Source organism: Folsomia candida, unplaced genomic scaffold (genome assembly GCF_002217175.1).
Source record: "Folsomia candida strain VU population unplaced genomic scaffold, ASM221717v1 Fcan01_Sc001, whole genome shotgun sequence".
Classification (NCBI taxonomy): Eukaryota; Metazoa; Arthropoda; class Collembola; order Entomobryomorpha; family Isotomidae; genus Folsomia; species Folsomia candida.
This window is the reverse complement of record NW_019091193.1, coordinates 23,668,675-23,690,510: the sequence shown is the minus strand read 5'-3', so window position 1 is coordinate 23,690,510 and position 21,836 is coordinate 23,668,675. Positions and strand designations below refer to the sequence as shown.

General features: G+C 38.5%; 1 protein-coding gene across 2 annotated transcripts in view; it reads left to right on the top strand.

Annotated features, from left to right (window-relative positions):
• Positions 1-21,836, top strand: part of LOC110863277 — a 72,439-nt gene that overhangs the window by 25,312 nt on the left and 25,291 nt on the right. The window contains exons 3-5 of one of the 2 annotated variants that reach the window (XM_022112541.2): positions 14,370-14,531; positions 17,165-17,212; positions 17,290-17,385. In XM_022112541.2, coding sequence (XP_021968233.1) covers positions 17,167-17,212; positions 17,290-17,385 — 142 coding nt within the window. In that variant the 5' untranslated portion in view covers positions 14,370-14,531; positions 17,165-17,166. Of the gene's footprint in view, positions 1-14,369; positions 14,532-14,655; positions 14,675-17,164; positions 17,213-17,289; positions 17,386-21,836 lie in introns of those variants that run through there. The other variant, XM_035846213.1, reaches the window with a different exon arrangement.

The following is a 21,836-nucleotide window of genomic DNA, read 5'->3' as shown; positions in this document are numbered from 1 at the left end:
TTGAATGTTGGATACGTTCGTAGGCTCGAAAGTAATCAGTTGTTCATCCTCTTGAACGTATTACTTTCTCATCAAATTCATTTCCAGGCTATCATTATGCACTTACGTGGGCTATTGTTAGTTAGGCGTGTGGGTTTGTGTGCCCTCTGATAAATGTAAACAATCATTTCATTAAAGTGCTCACAACAAACGACTTTCCGAGCAAAATTTATCACAAAGTACGAGAGCTCGTCAGATGAGCATAATGCACGAACGGCAACATCATCCCATTAACACCCCACTGCTGCATGGTGTGTAACAGGATTTTGGATTAAATGCGACGGGTTTGAAGGCTTTGAACCGGCTTGGATTCAGCTTGTGTTGACGAAACTGAAAATTAATAAGCGAAGAGGAATGAATAATCAATGGTCATCAATCATTAAGGGCCCACAAGCCTCTCTTGTAATTTGCAGCTTTATAGCATTCTTCACAATTCCGTAGGCAGAAGGACATTGGGATCGTTAATGCTTTGTTAACGGGACTGTGTGTTTGCATATAAATACATGTCACAAATTTACTATATTTAGGTAAAGGTATATGGTGCTTATAATATGTATAAAAGCATCTTTTTCCTATCTTTTCAGTTCCATGCACATATGTAACAACAATTTAAGTTCAGGTAAATAGATTATGCTGGATACACATAGTTCCAAAAATACATTTGTTACGTGTACATAAATGTGTGGATACTAATCTAAGATAAGCATTAATTGTGCTTCATCTAAGTAATAGGCAGAGTTTGTGTGGATTGGTAAAACATGCATAGCAGTATCAAGTACAAAATCTTGAAAAAATTTTGGTGTCTAATGTCATAATTTTGGAGAGTGATATCAGCCATTAAGGGGAAGATGGAACACGCTCGTTTCTTTCATGTTTGTATCTCGAAAACTCATAAATCTGAGTTATTGAAGCTGCTGCCAGAATGAAATCCTAAATTTGACCCAGCACAATGAGTGTCTCTGTCAAGAAAACAGTCCGATAGCAATCAAAACCCAATTTAAACAGACAGCAGAATCATTTGAGTGAGGATTTAAAGTGCTGCTCCACGATGATATCTGGAGATTTGCAAATGCATTTTTCTTAAGCGTTTTTAAGAGACTTTGGATGTCATGTTTTAAAAATGTAACTCGTGTTCAGACCCCATAACCTTGTTACGACTAAATAACCATAAGTATATGATTTAACATGAGAAATATGGTAAAGGCAAATTAGAAATCCATTATTGGCATCTGTGTCATTTTATATGTTTCATTCCAGTCTCGATCATCTTTTCGCCATGACTGGTGCAACTTTTATTGGGCCAAAAGTTTTCCAAAAGCCGAAATTTTTGAAGCTGTTTTGCAAGCGTTGCGATATGTTGTGTGTGTTTTTGTGTAGTCTCTGTGTGTGTGGGTTGAGGTGAAAGGAGAGAATGTTTCCTCTCGTTTTATGTTCATCTCCATCCGCAATAAATGCCCAGGTTCCTTGCTTTCTTATCGATCTGCACTAAAATCTGTGGATGGGTCTCCAGGCAGGCAGAGAACATCATCCGTTGGTTGGGACGACGACTCGATTAGGCGGCTCTACTTCTTTCCCTTTTTACATGCTGTCGTGCGTCCTTCTTTTCACGCGGCACACGGCAACCTGATTCCAAATCGATCCCGACAACATTTCAAGTGCCCATTATCTATTCCAGTTTGCATCCAAATCTAGTACCCAATAATCACCAGTGATAAGGAACGAACCTGGAAAAATGTTTGCTATATACGTCCATTCACTATCATGGCATGATTGTAATTTCGTATAATCTACAAAGATTCGTCTAGAGCCCCTCTCTCCTGCCTCCACAAAACCTTGCACACATCCTTCCGGTGACTTGTTGGTAATGAGAGCAACATCCAAAATTGAAGAAAGTTGGCTTCACATGTGTGAACTTGGTCGGACGCGTTCTTAGCTATACGACCTTGTTAAGACGAATAAGAAATATAAGCTGAGCGAGCTACCAACAAGGCTACACTGAGGCTGATAACTACCAAGTGGACCATCCGTTTCAGAAAAATTCACAATTTTGCATGCCTCTCACGTATTTCTCCACTTCTTAAGCAGTTCCTTCCTCTCCCCTGCTCACTTCGCCCTTTCCTTTGAAGCGAAACAGATACTTTCTTCACTTTTATGAAAATGTAAAACAGTTCATGAAATTGGCCACGCCACGCGGATTCTTCCTATCCAGAAGGTTCAAAGTTTGGCTCCTGCTCTGTGGCCGCACGCTCGCCATTTCATTGCTTTTCTCGAGGTTGAAACATTTCTTTCTCTGTTTTTAAAGAAAGTGAGCGAGGTGCACGTGTTGCCATCAGGAATTTGGTTGTGAGTGAGTCTTTGTTTGTTAGGATTTTGCTGCCAACAAAAAAAATCCGTTACGTACGTAGGCTGAAATGTAGATGTAGTTTATTTCCCACTACGCCTTTTACTCGACACTTTTGATTAAAATTCATTTTTTTCTCGTCACATGTTGGCTAAAAATCTAGAAGATTTGCAGGTTTCTCGCCACCTGCACTCTGTCTATTTATAAATAGGTGAATAAATTAATTCAAATTGTACGTTATTCTTATGGTGCAAATTGGTTGACAGACAGGACGAGCTCGCGGCTGCATTTCGGAAACGCTGCGTACCTTCCTAATTTACGATTATGCCGTGAATATTGTGAATCTGGACTGAACCGAACGGCTCAAGCACGGGCTGGTCGGATGATGCAGTGAATGATAATTTGCATATTTTTGGATTTTGACTACAAAGATTCACTGTTTGCATTCAATCTTGTCCAGGTTTTCCATCATAAATCAAACCGGCTTCCCTTTATTTGGCAGCATCACACTGACTTCGCAACAAGGAAGCGTTGAGATCCGATGGTAATTCTTTGTTGGCTTCTAATAAGTCTGGAATTTGAAGGAGATTGATGAATTAAACAAAAAAGATCAATGTTGAGCACATTTGCATATCGCTTTCTCCACCATCATCATCGTCCATTCGTGAGTGGGAAGACTGTTGGATTTTAATTTATTCGAAAAGAAATAAGCGCTTTCACTTTGTACATTTATTTTACGGAGGATGATTTAGGGCAGACTGACAACACATGCAGCCTTTAATTCACCAAGAGAAGCGGAGAAAGACAAATAGCGACAACTCAGAAAGCCCTGCAGCAACCATACAGCAAAATACCCTGCACTGATTTCAGTTCACGACTTTACTATTACCATCCACATTTGATCTTTGGTTATGCCAAGCTATTTCACTATTTGTGTTGTCAATTTAGGAAAAATAATCATCATCAACGTATGTATTTGCAAAGAGCGGACATTTTTACGCGAAATATTTCCAGGTTTTATTCTTATTTTGAAATCCCTTTCATCGCTCCAGAAAGTTTCCCTATTTTTCTTATTTGAAACCTTTTAAAATTCTTTCAGACGAGTTTTCATCTCGTCTGACATACATACATTTGAGTTTTCCTTTAAATTACACAATTTTTCTCCAAAATAATATAATATAATTTAAAACTAACAAAAAACTTGCTTGTAGGGAACCAAGGGAATAAACTAACTTTAAAAAAGCTTCCTTAGGTGAGGCGCTGCTAAAAGTGAAAAACAAGATTTCTGGCCTTATCTTTTAAACATCTCGTCCCTTCATCATTGTAGCAGGAGATGGTGGCTTTGCATCACCGCGAGGCCTACCACGTCGTTTATTACACACAACAACTATAACAAAATTTGCATTTGCCACTAAAAAATTAGTTAAAGCATTGCTAATTAAAATGCATAAACAGATTATTTCGGAAGGCTTATAAACTTGAGTTTATAAAAAATATTTCGGAGGATAAATATGATTAAATTAGCTAATAATTTATTCTCCATAAATTATCATAAATTTATAGTCTATAAATTACGTAGCGCAAAGGGGGGAAGTCTAAAGCTGGATCCATACTCCATTTCATCTTCACTTGCTGTCCCAACACGAATTTTGATTGGTCGTAAGTTTTGATTGTCGTGGATTCGGATTAGGGCAGCAAGTGATGGTGAAGTGAAAAGTGTGGGGCCAGCTTAAGGCTCCAATGATATCGTGTCTACCAATATGTTGCGCATGGTAAAGGGGGTCTAGAAAACCGCTATTTTAGAGTTACATAATTTACGGATGGCCCGTAACAAAATTTAATTGGCTTGTACAATTTTCTGAATGTGCTATACAAACTACTTCAACCACCTTTGCTGAATTTTAAAATTGTCCCGTTCTAAAATTTAAGCGTATGATTTTCTTCCTTAAATTGTTTAGCTTAGCGTAAAATGTCTGGCCTCGCGGTGATGCAAAGCCACCATCTCCTGCTACAATGATGAGGGGACGAGATGTTTAAAAGATAAGGCCAGAAATCTTGTTTTTCACTTTTAGCAGCGCCTCACCTAAGGAAGCTTTTTTAAAGTTAGTTTATTTCATGGATTTTAGGTGATTAATATTTCAGACAATTAATTTCACTTGTCAAAATTGTTAAACTATTCTTCAAACATTGTCAGCTCTTTGAAACTGGCGATGCGATTTGATTATTTTTTCGATGCAAAATTAGTTGAAAATTAACATATGAGCTCGTAAAACTAATTTTCCGCGCATTTTAGTAACTCTAATTTGATATTTCACGCCACTGGTTGAAATTTGGTTATTTTTGCGTAGCAATAAAACGGACAGTAAATTTGACAAAGTACTCTAATTATAAAATTTAGAATTTGAAATAGAATTTACAATTATCCCTTGTTCGGATTAATAATCACCAATCCGATATTTCCTAACTCTGACCAGCAAGTGCGTGTCTAAATGTTTTATACTACTAGTTTCTAAATTTAGTAGAAATTTCTTAAACAAAACTACTATTATTAGCTCACCCTGCATAGCACGGGAGCTATTGAATTCCTCTTGTCTGTCCGTCCGTCCGTCCGTCCGTCCGTCCGTTGACGAGTTTTTTGCATCAATTGATGCTGATTAAAAATCCCCTTGTCCATTATAGACTTGTTTGGTCCCACCATTGATATAGAACAATCCGAGCGCAAATGGTGCAAGTTAATTCAGCAAATAGATCGAGATAGGACTATAATTTTGGAATAAGTAGCACCGTTAGTACCGAGCAATTGGTTATTAAAAATGATGCGTAACAATTGGGCCATCTGTTTCCCCCCAAAAATCAATGATGCGTAACAAGTGGGCCATCTATTTCCCCCAAAAAATCATGTCAGAATTCTGTTCTATTTGTTCGATTATCCTGCACCATTAATGCAAAATTATTTGAAAATTCTATTCTAATCTATTTGCTCCATTATTCTGTACCATTAACGCTAAAATATATAAATTTTATACTTGCGGTTATTCAGCACATTTGGTCTAAAGTTAAATGAAAGTAATTCCGACATTTTATATATTTTCCCGTTTGTATTGCACCATCGGTGCAAGAATGTATAAGAGTCATGATCTATTTTGTCGGCTTATTTTGCACCTTCAGTGCTAACTTCTGTCTAAATAATTATGACAGGGTGAGCTACTTCTAACGTTACTACGGTTTATTATTAGTAAATTGTTATATTGGCTGCTAATAGCAACCAGCTACATTGCAATTTTGATGAAGAATGCTTAGCAACATGAATAGTGTCAGATACCTCCATCAAAACTTTCTCAGTTTTAAACCGATCTCAATCGGATTTGTTTTAAATGATGCATAATCGATTTCTGCATGATAAAATCAGGTTTTATGCATATAGTCATTTGGTACAAGTGTCTCAAATTTCGATTCTAAAGTTTCAAATCGAAATTAGGGAGCCCACGATACAACTTTTCTACCAGGAAAGCTGTAAAACATCATCTCCTCATTCTCCTCTGCACGATTGCCTTTTACACTTTTTGGCTATCTTTAACCTTTAGGATCCCAGTCCACGAATGTCATGGAATTTATTAAATTTCCACTTAAATCCCATGTACACGAGTGTCATGGAATTTGTAAAACATCCCATAAATCCCAAGTCCACGAATATCATGGAATTTTGAAATTTGACCGTGTGTCCCAGATACATGAATATCATGGATACACGACAAAATCCGTTGAATCCCGTATACACAAATACGTGTATTTCCAAAAAATTACAAATTTGGCGACCGTGGAAACATTGCATGAAATTGAAGGGTTTTGATATGGTGCTCGATTTTTTGCCCGAGTTAGGGCTTATGGAATCGTGATGGTTGTCCGTCTGTCTGTCTGTCCGTGAACAGGATAGAGCCAAAACGACTTACCCGATTCACATGAAATTTTTAGTGTATGCAAATTTGACAAAGTTAGAGAACGAGTTCGCAGATGGGCGAAATTGGTCAAGTGGTTGACCGGTGGGGGTCGTCTGAGTGATGGGGTACTATACACTAAAATTTCAAAATTGTCATAAAAAGCTGAAATTTGGTATAGAGCTTGCTAATGGCTTCTATTGAAAGAATATGAAGTAAAATTGCAAAATCTTACAACTGAGGGGACCCTATGGGGGACCCATACCGGTTTTAAGACATTGTCCTAAAAATATAAAAATCGGCATAGGGATACTGAATGGGTTCTCATGAAAGTATATGAAGTTCAAAGTGGTCAATGTGTAACCTTAGTGACCCTAGAGGGTGACCCATACTGGTTTTTAAAAGTTGCTATTTTCAGGTGGAATTTAGGATAATGACTTCCGAATAGCAAATAAAACTTTGGAAGATTTGAAAGAAGCAAGTCACAGTGGTCCTGGCAGTCAAGGAAGGATTTGTAAATACTCCACAAAATAACAAATATTCTGCACACATTCGACCATTCCCAACGCGGGGTGTGGTAATAGCAGTCCGGTCAATTCGGACAAAAATTTAGGAGCGATCCGTCCTAAGGACATTGCATAATTGCAGACAATGTAGGTTTGTGGCTATTTTTGAAAATCGATATGGGTCACCCCCCTCCTCCACCCCATATTGCCCCTCTGGTTAAATATTTTTAGATTTCCCCGAGTCTTTCATTACACGCCATTAGCACTCGATGTGCTGAATTTCAGCTTTCTAACGATATTTTCAAGTTTGGTGTCGATTCCACCCACCTATTTATATGACTTCACTCGACAGATTTGGCTCACTTGCTAACTTGATTATTTTTGGCACCTGCAAAATTTGAAGGCAAACCGTTTTGGGTGTATGGTATCGGTGGACCGACAGACAGACATGGCAAATACATAAGGCCTCACTGGGCTAAAAATTTCTGGTTCGGGCTATGCGAAGCTGTACTAATAGGTTTTTCATCACGGTAAAACTATATGTATATGGGAAGTAGTTTTTGTGGATTATCATTGCATATGATAATACAAATATATTCCGTTGGTTTTTTCTTGAAAATAAAATTCGGGTCGGTGTGGTCGAAAAAGATTCAGCAGCTTGGGTGCGTGAGGACAGATAGCTGACAATTATTTGGGCCTTAAAGGGCATTTAATTGAAGATTAATTAGGGACTTAGTGATACGTTTTTTCGTGACAACAATTTTGAAATGGGATCCTAAAGGTTAACCGTTAACGCTCTACCCCTCTTGACATTTTCAAAGGGTGTATACGAAAGCATACTTAGGCTTCGCCGTAACCATGGTGACGCTTTTTTTTGCGGGCACCATTGTTACTTTTGCCTCACCTAAGAAAAATAAGATTTTCAAGACGTTCATTCGTCACTGGAGTCTTTTCATGCATGCTTATTCGCTTGAGAAGGTTTTGGCTGTGTCAAAAGCCTAAAAATACGAACTCTTTGCATTCTTGCGTACATTTCCTTCAATCACAAGACTTCACTTTCACTTGCCACTCAAGATCGGGATGGAAACTAGTGGAAAAGTGATGGATTCTTCTCATATTTCAATGGGTTCTTCCGACATTCTCAAGAAAACTTTTCCCAAAGCAGTGTCGGATAACAAGCGTGTGTACCTAAGAATGTAGAAACGGGTATATATCGAGGGTTTAGCCGAGATAAATCATACCCTGGTTGCGTATTCGTCTTTTATTACGTTGACTGCAATGAGTTCGAATACGGTATATGTATCTTCTGCTGATTGGAAGCATATTTTATTCCTTGTGGAATCTCGAGTTTTTTTGTATTGCATTTGATCAGAAGCATGTTGATCAGATCTGATTGATTAAATCGAAATGAATTTCCTCGCTAAAATCAATCTTGCTTCATTCCTGTTTTTTCCCCATCAGCTCCATCAATTTATAAAGTTGTACCGTTGGTTTTTGGCCAGTGTGATATAATCAAATCAATGAAAAACTTTCACCCCCAGACAAAAGCAATAAACTCGTGTTTGTTTGCTTCTGTTGTTATTATAATGTGAATGATATATCAAAGAACGGGGAAAAATCTGGTTGGTGCAGTGGAGCTAATATTTGTCTAAATAGTTATCTGAATGTGTTTGGAGTCAATCTAGCAATTCCTTTTAGTGCATATCCTCAAGGAATTTTGGTCAATCTGACTCATGCGATAGTAGACGAAGGCGTTCGCCGGTAGCACACACAAAACTGAAGGAACAAGCTCGAGAGTCCGTGGAACAATAAACAAACATTACAATTGGTCAATCACTTTGATTTCGTTTCTCGGGGTGGAGGTGAAAGCTGGAGCTTAAAGAAAGTGAATGGAAGGCAGTGTAATTCTTTTGTGCGTATTGGGCTTCCCCAATCAAGAAATTCCTTTATGCTTTATATACCCAAGCCGTATTATTAGTGGGGATATTATTTTTGGTGTTGTTGGATGGGTGGGTCAATTTAGCAAAATGCACACAGGTGGTGGTCGGTCATTCAATCTGCCCGTCCTAAACAAAACTGAAAGCATTCAGCTTTTTTTTCTGGTTCCATCCAATTTTCCAAAGTGTGTTATATTGTATTAGGTTGCTCTTATCTCGAGGCCCTGCTTATCATATATGGCTTAACCTTCAATAATTGAATAGCCAATCACTTTACGAAATATACATAAGCTTTTGCATTATACATGTAAACTTGTTTGGGATTTCGTATGCAAAATCCCTACAAAGCGGGATGTTCTTGTTTTTGCTGGGTCTACAATAATTCATCACAATGAGTCAATAAGCGATTTGGCTTCTGACCTGAAAAAGCTTCAAATTCATTACACGGTGTGCTCACTTTCTTCCGTTCAAGTCAAAATTGAAGTTGCCAGTCAATCCATTTGCCTGTCAAATGAAACCCACTCAATCTTGCGACATGTCATAAAAATATATTTGAAAAGTCGGATAACGATGAGAAACATCTTTTGAGGAGATGCCCTAGAAAATAAATAATATGTAAAACACGGGTGAAGAATCCCCGTCCCATCTTCGCCTCAGCTGTTTCCGAATTCCACCCCGTCCGAGAAATAAGTTGCCAGATGAGCCTTCACCTCCGAGAATCGTATTAAAGAGACTTTCTCAGGCGAGGTTGGATTCGGTTTCATATTACCAACCAACCATTTGAGGCTATTAGTAACCCATGTTTGTGAGGGTGTGACTAAGCTCGTCTTATTTTCAGGCAGAGAGCCTCTCGCACATATTCCGAGCCTTCCAAAGGTTCGTGTTCCTCGCTTAATCTCCATATTCAGGACCTCATTTCTTGGGGGCTTTAACCAGATGCCATCCAATTTACTAGCAAGATCCTCCACTCAATCTCCCACGTTCTCAAAATTCCAATTCCTTTGTACTCGGCAAATACAAAAGGCGTTAGGACATGGTTTTGACGAATTCATACTTTAATTGCGGGATGGTTTTTAGTTGTAGAGATTTCTAACATTTTTTATGTGAAAGCCCATGTCTCAAACTATAGGTAAGCATATCTGGCTCCCGATTTTGTGTACTCTACGAAATGAGGCAAGGTTAAATTTGGAGAGGTGTCCTTTTTTAGTTTTCCAAACCAGTGTTCTTATAAAATGGCGTTGAACAAAATATTGTTTTCTGAGGTCCTGGTGCAAAAATCGTCTTTGCGACTATTATCAAGGGACTTAGCATGCTTTTCACTATATAAAACCACTTTTGTATCATGCTTATCTTTTAAGTCCCTTTTGTAGTCTAGCTTCCTACTTGTCCTAATGGAATGCTCTCGTGAACGCATCTCCTCGACTTTTAAGGCCCCCACATTTTAGGACTTTGATGCTAAAAATCCCTAACGTGGTTTTTATCCAAGGTACATATAGTATATTGCACTGTAAGTACTTTTGATAAAATTCTGATAAGTGGTTACACCCCAGGAAATGGGATTCCATCAAACCCTATAAATTTTTTACAAAAGTTCTCCTCAAAATTGAAGCGGAACTTTAAATTTTTTTTAACTAATCAAAACACAGTAATTTTATTATTTTGTCACTTGTACCTTGTAGGTAAAATAGTTCTTCAGCAGGAGACACAAAAAAGTTATTAAAATTTGTTTCCAACAAAATTTGACCATTAATTTCCCAAATTAGTTCACGAGTTTTTTATGATTCCCCGTCAGCTGATTAGCTAGGGTCCTTCTTCAAAACTGTTTACCCAAAATCTTCACTGCTTAATTTAATATTACTTAGGACACTTTGAGCTTTGCCCTCAATCTTCATTTGACCCAGTCGGTCCGTTTTCAAGGTCAGCAGGTCAATTTCCCGGTGCACGGTCCGATTGATCACTTTTCATGGAAAAGTATCAGCGACGATGGAGGCCTAACGTTATGTAATTCATTGTGGATTCTTTTATTATTTCATGCAATGATTATCTAGGGTTGTAATATTAACAATTATTCACCTCTGACCTCTTAGGTTATCATGCTATATGAGTAATTCAGTTTGGAAAGTGTTTTTTTGGCTCCTTCCAACTCTGGGGGCACTGGAGGGGGCATTTATAAAGCTATCGGCCTAAAATTTTAAATATATCTTTTTGAGAGTATTATCTTGCAACTGACCAAAAATCAGTTCAAAATTCAACTCCTCGCCAGAGATATTCACCCGCGAATTCGTCAAAACCATGTCCTAACGCCTTTTGTACATGTTTTGCTACGTCGGCCTTGTAAAATAATATATTGAGACAAACTCCAGGCACAATATTACATTCTCAAGATGCATCGCAATCCCAATTCATCTCCCTCGCACGTGCAAATTTGGGAACCTTTCAGACATGACGTATTATCTTCCGTTATTTGTGATATATAAACTATGTCTTGTTATTTAGGTCCACCAATCGTAACACTTTGCATTCACTACTGAAATTCAGATACTTGACTCTTCTTGCTAATCCTAAGTACTACTTATGATCAACGGAAAACTATATTAGCCGCATGAGGTAATATAGCTAATATAGTTTAATATAGCTATAGTTATAATATAGCTTAATATATTCATGGTAAACAAGAACTGGGTAGTTATGAGTTGACTCCAGTTTGACACTCGAACAATACATACGACAGAAGAAAGTAATACGTATTTAGCTATTTATGCATGTTGTCCTCCTACGCCTTCTTATGCAAATACTTATCTGTGGGCATTGCTAAATAGTTTTGTTTTTCCGCACAAAGAAGTCAAAGCATTTGGTTTTGGCATAATGATGATGATGTATGAATGGTAAACTAAAGTCATTGAATATATGTGCTCTGACAAAACTGAAAACTCTTTACGATTAGTTGACACTTTGGCTAAGAACCCTTTCTTTGATGGCAAATCTAACCTGTGTAAGTAGCTGACAAACATGACGACATATTTCCAACGAGAACAAAATGTTTCACAGTTTCCTGATCAGCTTCCCCTTCAGTGAGAAATGCATACTATTTCGTCATATCAAGTTCAAATATCCTGGCGTTTCAAGGATCATAAATAGGTTGCATTTACCTATTTAAATATTGAGTTTGTATTTGTAAAGCCTTTCTTATCACTGCTTTCAATCCTGTTTGCACAATGGAGGGTGACAACTCATGTGAGATGACTGGATATCATGCATGAGAGTTGACGGGTAAATAAAAATATGACAACGCCAACGAACACCTAAGAATAGAGGGTTACATAAATACACATATATTGATTACTAAATATCGTAATTCTCTTGTTTCTGCAAGAGATACAGATGAGCAAGCGATTTGCTTTTCAGAAAGTGACAAATAAAAATAATTTTTTCGATAAACATTTCACTCAACTTTTTATAAATATTTGTCGTTATAAACAATAATGATGACTCGTGTTGTAAATTGAATCGAGCGAGTCAACATGGATTGAAATATAGTATTTTAAAACGTATTCATTCCTATGCAGAAGAGAACATAAAAATGTACATGGCTTGGTTTCCTGCCAGAATGAAATGAGCACGAACTATAGGTTTCACCTCGTAGCTCATCCGCCAGTTATGCATGCTCACCATCACTTTTATATTTGAATTTGCGAGTGAAAGAAATCCGAGTGTTTCCCATACATATTTATTTTCTAAGAGTATGTGCTACTCGGCTGATTGACGGTGAAATCATATCCTGTTTCATTTCACCTGTTGTGTGTCGTTCTGTGCTCACATGTTTCCAATTTGACCAGAATCGTGGCTAAAATAAAGTATTCAAATGGGAGGAAAAATTCGGTAAAATTCGGTAATTTATCATTTTACAGTGCACTTGTTAAAACCACCTTTTCCATTCCCACAGTGCACTGACTGAAGTAGTGTCAGTTCAAGATGAGGCAAAGTTTCTCTAGCAAAACGATTTTCTATTGTTTTTAAGCCAGAGCCACTTTTCCGTACAAGTCAAGACAAATTATATTGCTGAGAGCTTAATAGCTCACTTAATGCCTCAAAGCCAGATTTTGCATTTGATTCCTGATTTCAAGTTAATGTTGCATGAAAGTTTGAGATCATTTACTATAAAGTGGATTTCCGACAACGCTGTATTTAGCTGATGGTTGACTGTTGAGCTTGTACATACATGATAATTCTGTGCATGCAAGTTTCATCAACATAATTGAACTCATTTGTCTCAAATGTTTTCAGATTTTTTTTATTATTTATCAGAAAATCAAAGTGATATGTACAGGGGATGAACTTAAGGTGAGATGAGTTAGTTATTTAGTACAAGACGGAGGAAACTCGGTTTCTATTTTCTACTTACAAAATACACTTTAAGGTTTCAAATCATGGTTGCATTGCCGATATTTACTACCAAATGTTGTAATAAAAAATATTTTTGGAATGGGCCGACGTACTTTGCATTTCCTGACATATGTTACACACTTCATAAATTGACGTAATTTATAAACTTGTTTGACATTCCAGAATCTATAACAGTATTCGGAATTAGAGGACATTATCGAGAACATGATACTCACTGACACACTGATCTTGCTTCATAAATAAATATTGCCAAGCCTTTCTGTGACATGGTTATTCTGTGCAAACTTGAATTATCAAGGTTTCTTTGCGAATATTTAACTATTTCATATTTCATTGCTGCTTATATGAAAAATATTATTGACGCAAACTTTGCAGACAATGACACCGGAACAGTGGTTACTTGATGAAGTACGTATCGTCAGCGATCAGGAATTTGGGAAACTTGACTCCCCGAAATATAAAACCCGAAATGTGCAAAGTCTGTGATCTTGTTCGTCTGTGAAGCACAACGTGTTTCAGATTTGTGGAGCAGTAATGTTTTGTCATGTATGTAATAGAGAATAGGAAGCCGTGTGTGTGTTGTAGGCAATAAGATGGAGCAGTGTTAAGATAAAAGTCGTAAATGTCACTCCCATGGAGGTTTCCACACGCTCACACATGAAGATGGTTTTCCTCTCATCCAGAAAAATGTGTCCGTCCTTCCAATTACGGTTCTAGTTAGCTCACTTAAACTTTGGCGTCGTGCACATTGTTTGCCATCATAAAGTTTAGCGACTGCGCGGGGATGTACTTAAGTGGGAAGAAAATTAGGTCTCATTAACCTCCGGGAAGGTATGCAACTTTCGGGGTTTATTTATTTTACTACTTTGTTAATACACGCCCTGCGAGCTTGCTGAGTCACGGCTTAATTAAATTTCCTACTTTCCAACATCGCCAATTGTATCGCTTTATGATGATGCGGATTTCGGAAAGAAAACCATAAAGGACATCGCGAAAACAGCTAAAAAATAAAATTGCATTTATAGCGTCTGCACTTTAGAGTTAAGAAGTTGTGCATGGGAATTGTATCATGTTCGTTCCCTCTCTGAGACCCCACTCACTCGCCAAACTCTCATAAACAATGAGCCGGTTAAATGCAATGCTCGGCTAAAAATACTTCATTCCACGAGTCCACATTTCTTCATTAGTGTTTCTTATTTCTTTGCAGGCGGAGAAACAAGTCGGTGACAAAGTAGAGTGAGGAAGGAGTCCAACAAACAATCCAACAACAAGTCTCACATTCTACACCTCGCTCTCCATACGTACAAAGGACGCTCATTGTGAATTTTCTCTCCCAGAGTTTTTCACATAGTTTGGCTGGACTACTAAAGTAAATCTTTTGATTTTTAGCGTATCTACATAAGGTTAACTTGGCAAATATGTAAATACGTACGACGCATTGTGAAGTCGTCAGTGACAAACTCGTACGTTTATTCAAATAAGTGGAGTACAGATCATCACGATAAGAAAGAAGTGAGTGTAGCTTACTTACGTAGGAAAATAAATAAAACGGGATCATTTTCTTGAAATAACTCCCATCCTACGAGAGGGAATCAACAATTTGTCAAACAGACGAGCTAAAAAGTTTTGCTCCTTTTCACTCGCCTTTTCCTTCATTAAACACTTTTCAAGACGGGACAGGAAGAGTTAGTTAGTTGAAACCTTTTCCTTACATACTTTGAATCCCAAGCAGATAGACTTTCCTCTCGGCCCATTCCATCGGATTGGTTTGAGATACATTCTTTTCATTGATATTCAACCCTCAATTTCAAAACTTTGCTCTAAGCTATTCGAAATTCTACATTTTGTGCGGGATAGTTGATTAAAAACGCTCTGAAATCTCGACCGAAATCTATCTCACAAGGGACACTCACGACCTGTCGTTTGAGTTCAGGGCACCCACTATGTTTTTTAGAATCTACTAGGGCCCCAGATGAAGGATCCATTCATATTTCCGTGCAAAACTCATATTTGGCGCCATGGCGTGGCGCCAAACTTCAAAATTTGCATTTTCGACCAAGTTCAAACCCACATAACTTTTGCAGTTTTTGTCGGATTTTCAAAATTTTATGCTTAAAATGATCACAAAAGTCGAAAGTTTTGAGAAAAAAATAAAAATAAAAAATTTATAATTTTTGAAATATTTTTTGCATTTTTTCGACGAACCCCCATTTATAAAAAATTACTAAATTTTGCGAAAAGTTAAAAGTGATAATTTTGGAAAAAATTTTATTGGATATGAAAGTTGAACTCCTTGTCATGATTTTTGCCAAAAATTTTGAAAATCCGTCCAGAATTTCAAAAGCTATGGCTGTTTCAAAAATAAAAACATGCAAATTTGGCAAATTTGGCGCCACGCCATGGCGCCAAATATGAGTTTTACACGGAAATATGAATGAATCCTTCATCTAGGGTTCTAGTAGATTCTAAAAAACATAATGGGTACCCTGGGCTCAAACGACAGGTCGTGAGTGTCCCTTGTCAGCACAATATTGTCTTGATGAGAAAGCCAGTCCAAAGATCAAACAGCACCCTTTCCACATACATAAATATGTATGAAGCTATATCGCTGCTAATCGTTTGAGCTAATCATTCAAGTCGTGTGTAACAGGGCCGATTTGAGAAAAGTAATTAACATCGCACTCTCGCAACTTGTACCAAAGTCCATTCGTTTTGTAATCGAAACCAAAGTTTCCATTAGTTGTAGAATTCTTTGAGAGAAGTTTACATCCACAAATATTAGCTCGACCCGACTGAATTGAGCCACGTCTCTCCACCATTTCTTGGAGCTTATCTGGTGCTGCCGAACGTGACAAACTGATTTGGAGAGACATTGAGTTGAAAGACAGACCAGGACAGGGTAGACCAAATATCCGTCGTTTCATACGCTGAATGCGACATTGGTTGGTGGATTGGCGTTGGAGCATTTCGAGAGGGAAAGAACGTGTGTGTATGCGGTGATGTACGAGCAGTAGTGACGAAGGACAGGAATTATAACGGAACGCAACAACTGAACTTTTCGGGCAGTCTCCTAACATTTGGCGGAGATATTGTACGTACATGAAGTTGCTTGCTTAGCACTCACCCACACCCACTTACGAACGTAGGAACAACCAAACCGAAGCACAAGAAGGGAGCAGAAAATGACGAGGAGTATTTTTTCTTGGTTCAGTTTCCAGTTCGCTTTTAAACATTGAACAACTCAATGGGCGAGAGTGGCAAGTAATTCGGCTGAAGGAGCTTCCAACACTCGACGTTGCGATTTAAATTAACTGCATTGATATTTCCTTCCCCGTTTCGTTGATAACCGTGCCGAGTCCGTGAAAGCGTTAAACCAGTGAAGCTGACTGAGGCAAAGTGCAATAAATAATAGTAGTTTGTCATTTAAATATTCAAGTCGCCCCAAAATATTGGGTTCACCTCAACTGCAAAATATATCTACGAGGCATAACGAACCCTTTATATGTACTAATGCAGGAGAAAGTTGACGGAGAAATATTACTGTGCATTGCTGCAAAATTTGAGCACTTTGTCAAAATCTTGACCAAAGAATAGATTAAACAGTACATTCACGAGTTCCTTTTGAAATTATTTAGGCTCTTTTCAAGTCAGAAACACAATACCGCACGCCGCACACCCCCATTTCGAACGCAACTTTTGTACAAGTTTTGAGATTTTAAAGTGCAAGTGTCCATATATCATATGGGCGTCTTCAGACTGCTACATAGTTGCCCTTTTAATGACCCGGACGAGTTTTCGGTAGACCAGACACTGCTGCCGTGTCCTTTATTAATTCTCAGCGAAGGTCTTCCAACTTGAGTGAAAGCACAAAGTTTGTTGTTGTATCAGAGTCGCTGTTCAGCCAGAGCGGTGAAATTGACATTGTTGTGCCCGCAGCATTTTCATCCTTTCCGAAAAGTGTTTGTCCTCTGTTCAACTCTTTGTTGCTTTATGACGTTTTAGAAATGAGCTGTAAAGTTGGGAATCAGACAAACTCTCAGGATCCGCAGGGTAATGTGTGCATACTTTTTTTGGCCCTTGTAATCCAGTGGTTGGTAACATGATATTTTTTTCCTGGACTTTTGCAGCAGTCAACTCTCGAGTCTTTGTTGGTAATCTAAATACTTTCCAGTGCTGCAAAACAGACGTGGAGAGAATTTTCCAGCGTTACGGAAGAATTGCAGGTCAGTCAAAATATTTTGTTTTTTGCTCCCCTTATTGCTTCCTCCACCACCTTTTTTTGTAAGATAAGATCTCTTATCTTACTCATCCGTCCAGTCTTAAAACATGATCTCATCGTAGTTCCTGCTTCCGAGATTTCCCTAATGTCAATAATTAAGAGCTTTTGTTACTCTGCTGTTCAAGTTTCATAATATTTTTTACTACACGAAAGACTGCAAAAGAAACCCTCCGACAGTTCTTTGTCATGCTCGCAAGTCTTTCATATTTTTAGATTTCTCATTATCAACGGATTCATTTATCTTCTTCTATTCTTGCTCTGGTTTAAAAGTTTAAATTTCAATGTCCGTTGTGACTCACACATCACACACATTTCCCTTGTCTTGTTGACGGGATCTAACTTTTTGCACAACTGACAAGTGGAACGGCCCTTGATCATTTTTCTCCGTTTGACTGTCTCTATTCTTCCTCTTCTTCTTCTTATTATTATCATAAAACACTTATGGAGGGAGAGAAAGTAGAGAAGATCTGTTTGCGCAAGCAACTCAAACGAAACTTCTCCCAAGTGATATCGTGTCACGTCATGCATGCCATGCTGCAGAACAGTAGCAGAAAAGCTTGTCATAAGCCCTTCCTTATACTTTTCCTACATCACGGCACCACCACAACCACCACTCCAACTTACTTATCCTTATGAAGAAGAAGGAAAAACTGTCACTTTACTGCTCTCAATAATACACATATAAGTACTTTGCTAAAGATGAGGGGAGGAAAATGAGAAGGCTGCTTCCGTCGTCCGACATAGGCTACGATATATTTATGTACTAGCGTATAGCCCGGCCAAGGCCGGGTTCTAGAGTGGGGGGTGTGCCCAAAGCGAAAAATCCGTCATACTATACTTTAAATAATTCGCAGTGAAGACTTTGTCATACTACATACATACATCAGAGTGAGGGTTTGCCCAAATCATACTGCATTTTAATTAACCTGGTCACAGTACAATTTAATTTCCCCCTGTGGGGGTAGTTGAATAGTTAATTACCTAAATTCCCGTCGCGTGGGAGTAACTGCATAGCTAACTATTTAAATTCCCACGCTTCACGCTCCCGTTAAGTTCCATAAACCCCGTTAACTTCTACAATTAACGCCAAGCTATTGACGGATTCGGATTCAGCATCAAAAATACATTCGAATTGATATGCGACATAACGAATAAGCCATATTTGGACACCACGGTCACGGCAAGGTCACGGGGGCCTCGGAGGTCAAAACCATTAATGGCATTGGATTCAGCGTAAAAAATACATTCGAATTGATATGCCACTCGCTGTGGGTGGAGTTTCTCAAACTAAAATAATTAATTAATAGTGTTTATCAAGATCACTTATCATGATAACCACTATTGATGAGTGATGTATGTATACTGCGCACTCACTCAATTTACTTGCACACTGCAAATATACAAAGACATTTAATTTGAGATTGATGGCAAGCGTATGTGAAAGTCACGTGCAGGCGAAGTGAGACTCATGCAGAAAATTCATGCATGCAACCGTTGCTCCGCTTGCTTCTTTGTCTCCTCTACGGGGCAATGTGCATTGAGAGCCACAGGGACCCAGGCAGAACTTAACACTAACGCTTTATGGAATTAGACTAGTCTCCGTAGCCCGCTTTGCGGGCTCTAGGCAAGCATGAGGCTTTATTTCATAAGGTAGAAGCGCCTTCCATGTCACCGTCAAGTTACAACTCTAAGGGCGTAGGTCAAAGGTTAAGTTACAACTCTAATGTGTAGGTCCCAGGTTGAGTAACAATTTTAAGGAATGTGCCGAGCTTAGAGGTCACGTAAATACTCCACGGGTGAGAGTTTCAAGTCTCGTCCAATTCGGGGCGCCACTGGTTGTTCTGGTGTAGGCAACGTTTTTGTACTTTCGGCGAAGAACGCCCCCTAGCGCCGAAAAATGCAAAATGGTTGCTCAAAGTTCCGCTAGGTGGCGTTGGCCGGTAACTAAAATAAATATGGGGCAATGTGAGACTCCTGCGAATATTCAAGCGCCAAATTCAATTGTGGACACGACCCACTGCACAATTCTTGGTTGTGATGTATGTATGTGATGGATATTGGATACACATGCAGAGGCACACAATAAAAATAATATCCCGTAGCTCTTGTTAATTCACAGTCTCAATAAACCATCTCATCCTCATTTTTTGTCTTTCTGTCAGCTGCCAACAATGTTGAGCTCTCACAGATCTTTACTTTGCTCCTCTGCTGGTTCGTATTTCGAGTCGCAGTCTCATTCGAGGAAATGCGTTTCACCATCTGCATCACGCAGAAAAAAGAATCACTTCTACATAGTTTCGTAAGAAGAGTTGTTCATTTTATTGGGAAATTCTTGGTATCCATCCTTGTCCATCTCTCTTGTCGATGATGTCCTCTTCAATAACTAATCCTGTTTTCCCAAGATCCCAGTAATTGGAATTAAATAAATCTTCCATTCTCCACTCGTGTCATTCGATTTGTCCCCCAACTACCTAAACAAACTGGCTCAGCGTCATCCCCATCGTTCGAGCTGTCCGGGTTCAATTAATTTCAGCATTTTGACAGATTATGAGAAAGAAGTTTGTCATGAGCATGGCAGCGCATCAGTCTTCCTATTCACTCTTTCTTTTGCCCTTCAGTTTTTCTTCATATCCTTAATTAAATATGACCACGAACTGTTTTTATTGTATGTTATATTTTGGATTTCTTGAGCATCCATCGATTTACGCACTCAATTTATCCTCACCAAATCCGTGCTTATTTGAAGAAACATATATTTCACTATTTTTCTGATTGTTGCACAGTGCACTTATCTTATATTTATGTTAGGAATCATATTGTTCGCTAAATATTCAGTATTTGCGTAACTAACAAGTCGTAATAGTTTGTTGCACCCATTGTCCTAAGATTCACAGAAAACAGCAATACTTTTTGCAAACATTTTTGGCATGACAAAGTCAAAGACCAGATTAATTTAATCTCCGCCTTGATTGGAAATTGGGTGAAAGTAGGAAGAGGCCAAAGTAGAATAAATGCCGCTGGTCCTGTGTGGATGTACATTTTACTTACTTCATATGAATTAGGGGAGCAAGGAAGCAGAACCGAGTGAAAGTGGAGGGGATGCACACGTGAAACACGCCAGACGGATTATGATACGAGAGGGATTTGCATATTTCATGACTCTTCAAAAACCCAGCCGTGTTTTCTCTTTGGACGACCATAAATGTTGAGCTATGGATGTGCTAAGTGAGCCCTCCCTTTATGGAACTTAAAGTGATTTCATTACCAAAAACGGTGGCATCAAAACAAAAGGCAGGTTGGGACCACTTACTTTCACGATTTGAGGGCAATGTCAAATATATGAAGAACGGGTGCTGTGCTTATTTCTGCTTAATCAAAATGTCAAAAATGCTCCATTTCAAATACAAATCTATCAACTTGTGTCACTAAGAGTATCATTTTTGTGAATTTCAATGCACCTTGAGGGTAAAATCAAAAGTTCGCATTCTTTTTTGATGCCTTCACAAGGCGTGAAATTAAATCTTGTTGTGCCGTAAATTGTATATCTGACACCGTGAAATAGGACACGGTGAGCACTGTAATCTGTTACCAGATGCGATCGCATTTCTACAGGTTTATTGCTCTTACATATCTTGCTGGTAACATTATTTGGGTGAAAAAATGATTTTCTCCAAATCTGTCGACTTGTCTTGAAGTTCTAAATCAATTCCGAGCAACCACATTTTCTACATTATGCAACTCAACGTGGGTTGAAGCCCACATTAAGTGAATGAGTGACACGACTTTAGTCCACCAACGTGCACATGCATGCAGCCGATCCAGTTGAGAGGAAATGAAAGCCACGAACTACCGAGTTGTTAGTTAAAATTAACTCTTCAATTATTTAATGAAGCGAGTAACGAAACACCCAAACGAAGAAGTGGAGCATAAGCCAAAAGCAGTCAAGAAACCGTGGAAGGAAAGGGATTGCTTTGTGCTGGCTGGAAACGAAAACCCATTTTCGCTATCTCATAACAATCCTTCCATTTTGTTTCGAATGTGCACCACGTTGTCCTTACACATGTATCCGTATTCCGTAGAATGTGTGGTGCGGTTGAGTCGGCGGAGAAAAGCGAGCCTCCACTGCTGCTACTACCAACAATAATACATAAGTAGCAACATGGAGGACTTTTCAGCCTCGAATAAAGTACTCCTAAACTTATAAATAAGCGTTATGAACTCTGCCCTGTTTGTGCACTGCTGAAATTCTCTATTCTGATACAACGAATTCCAGAGTGCTTGCTTCTCCAGACGGAAAATAACTTTACGACGATATTGCGTACACACGTTGGAGCGAATTCTACTTACCAACAACTCTGCAAGACTTCGGACTGCGAGTGTATGAAGCATTCCGCT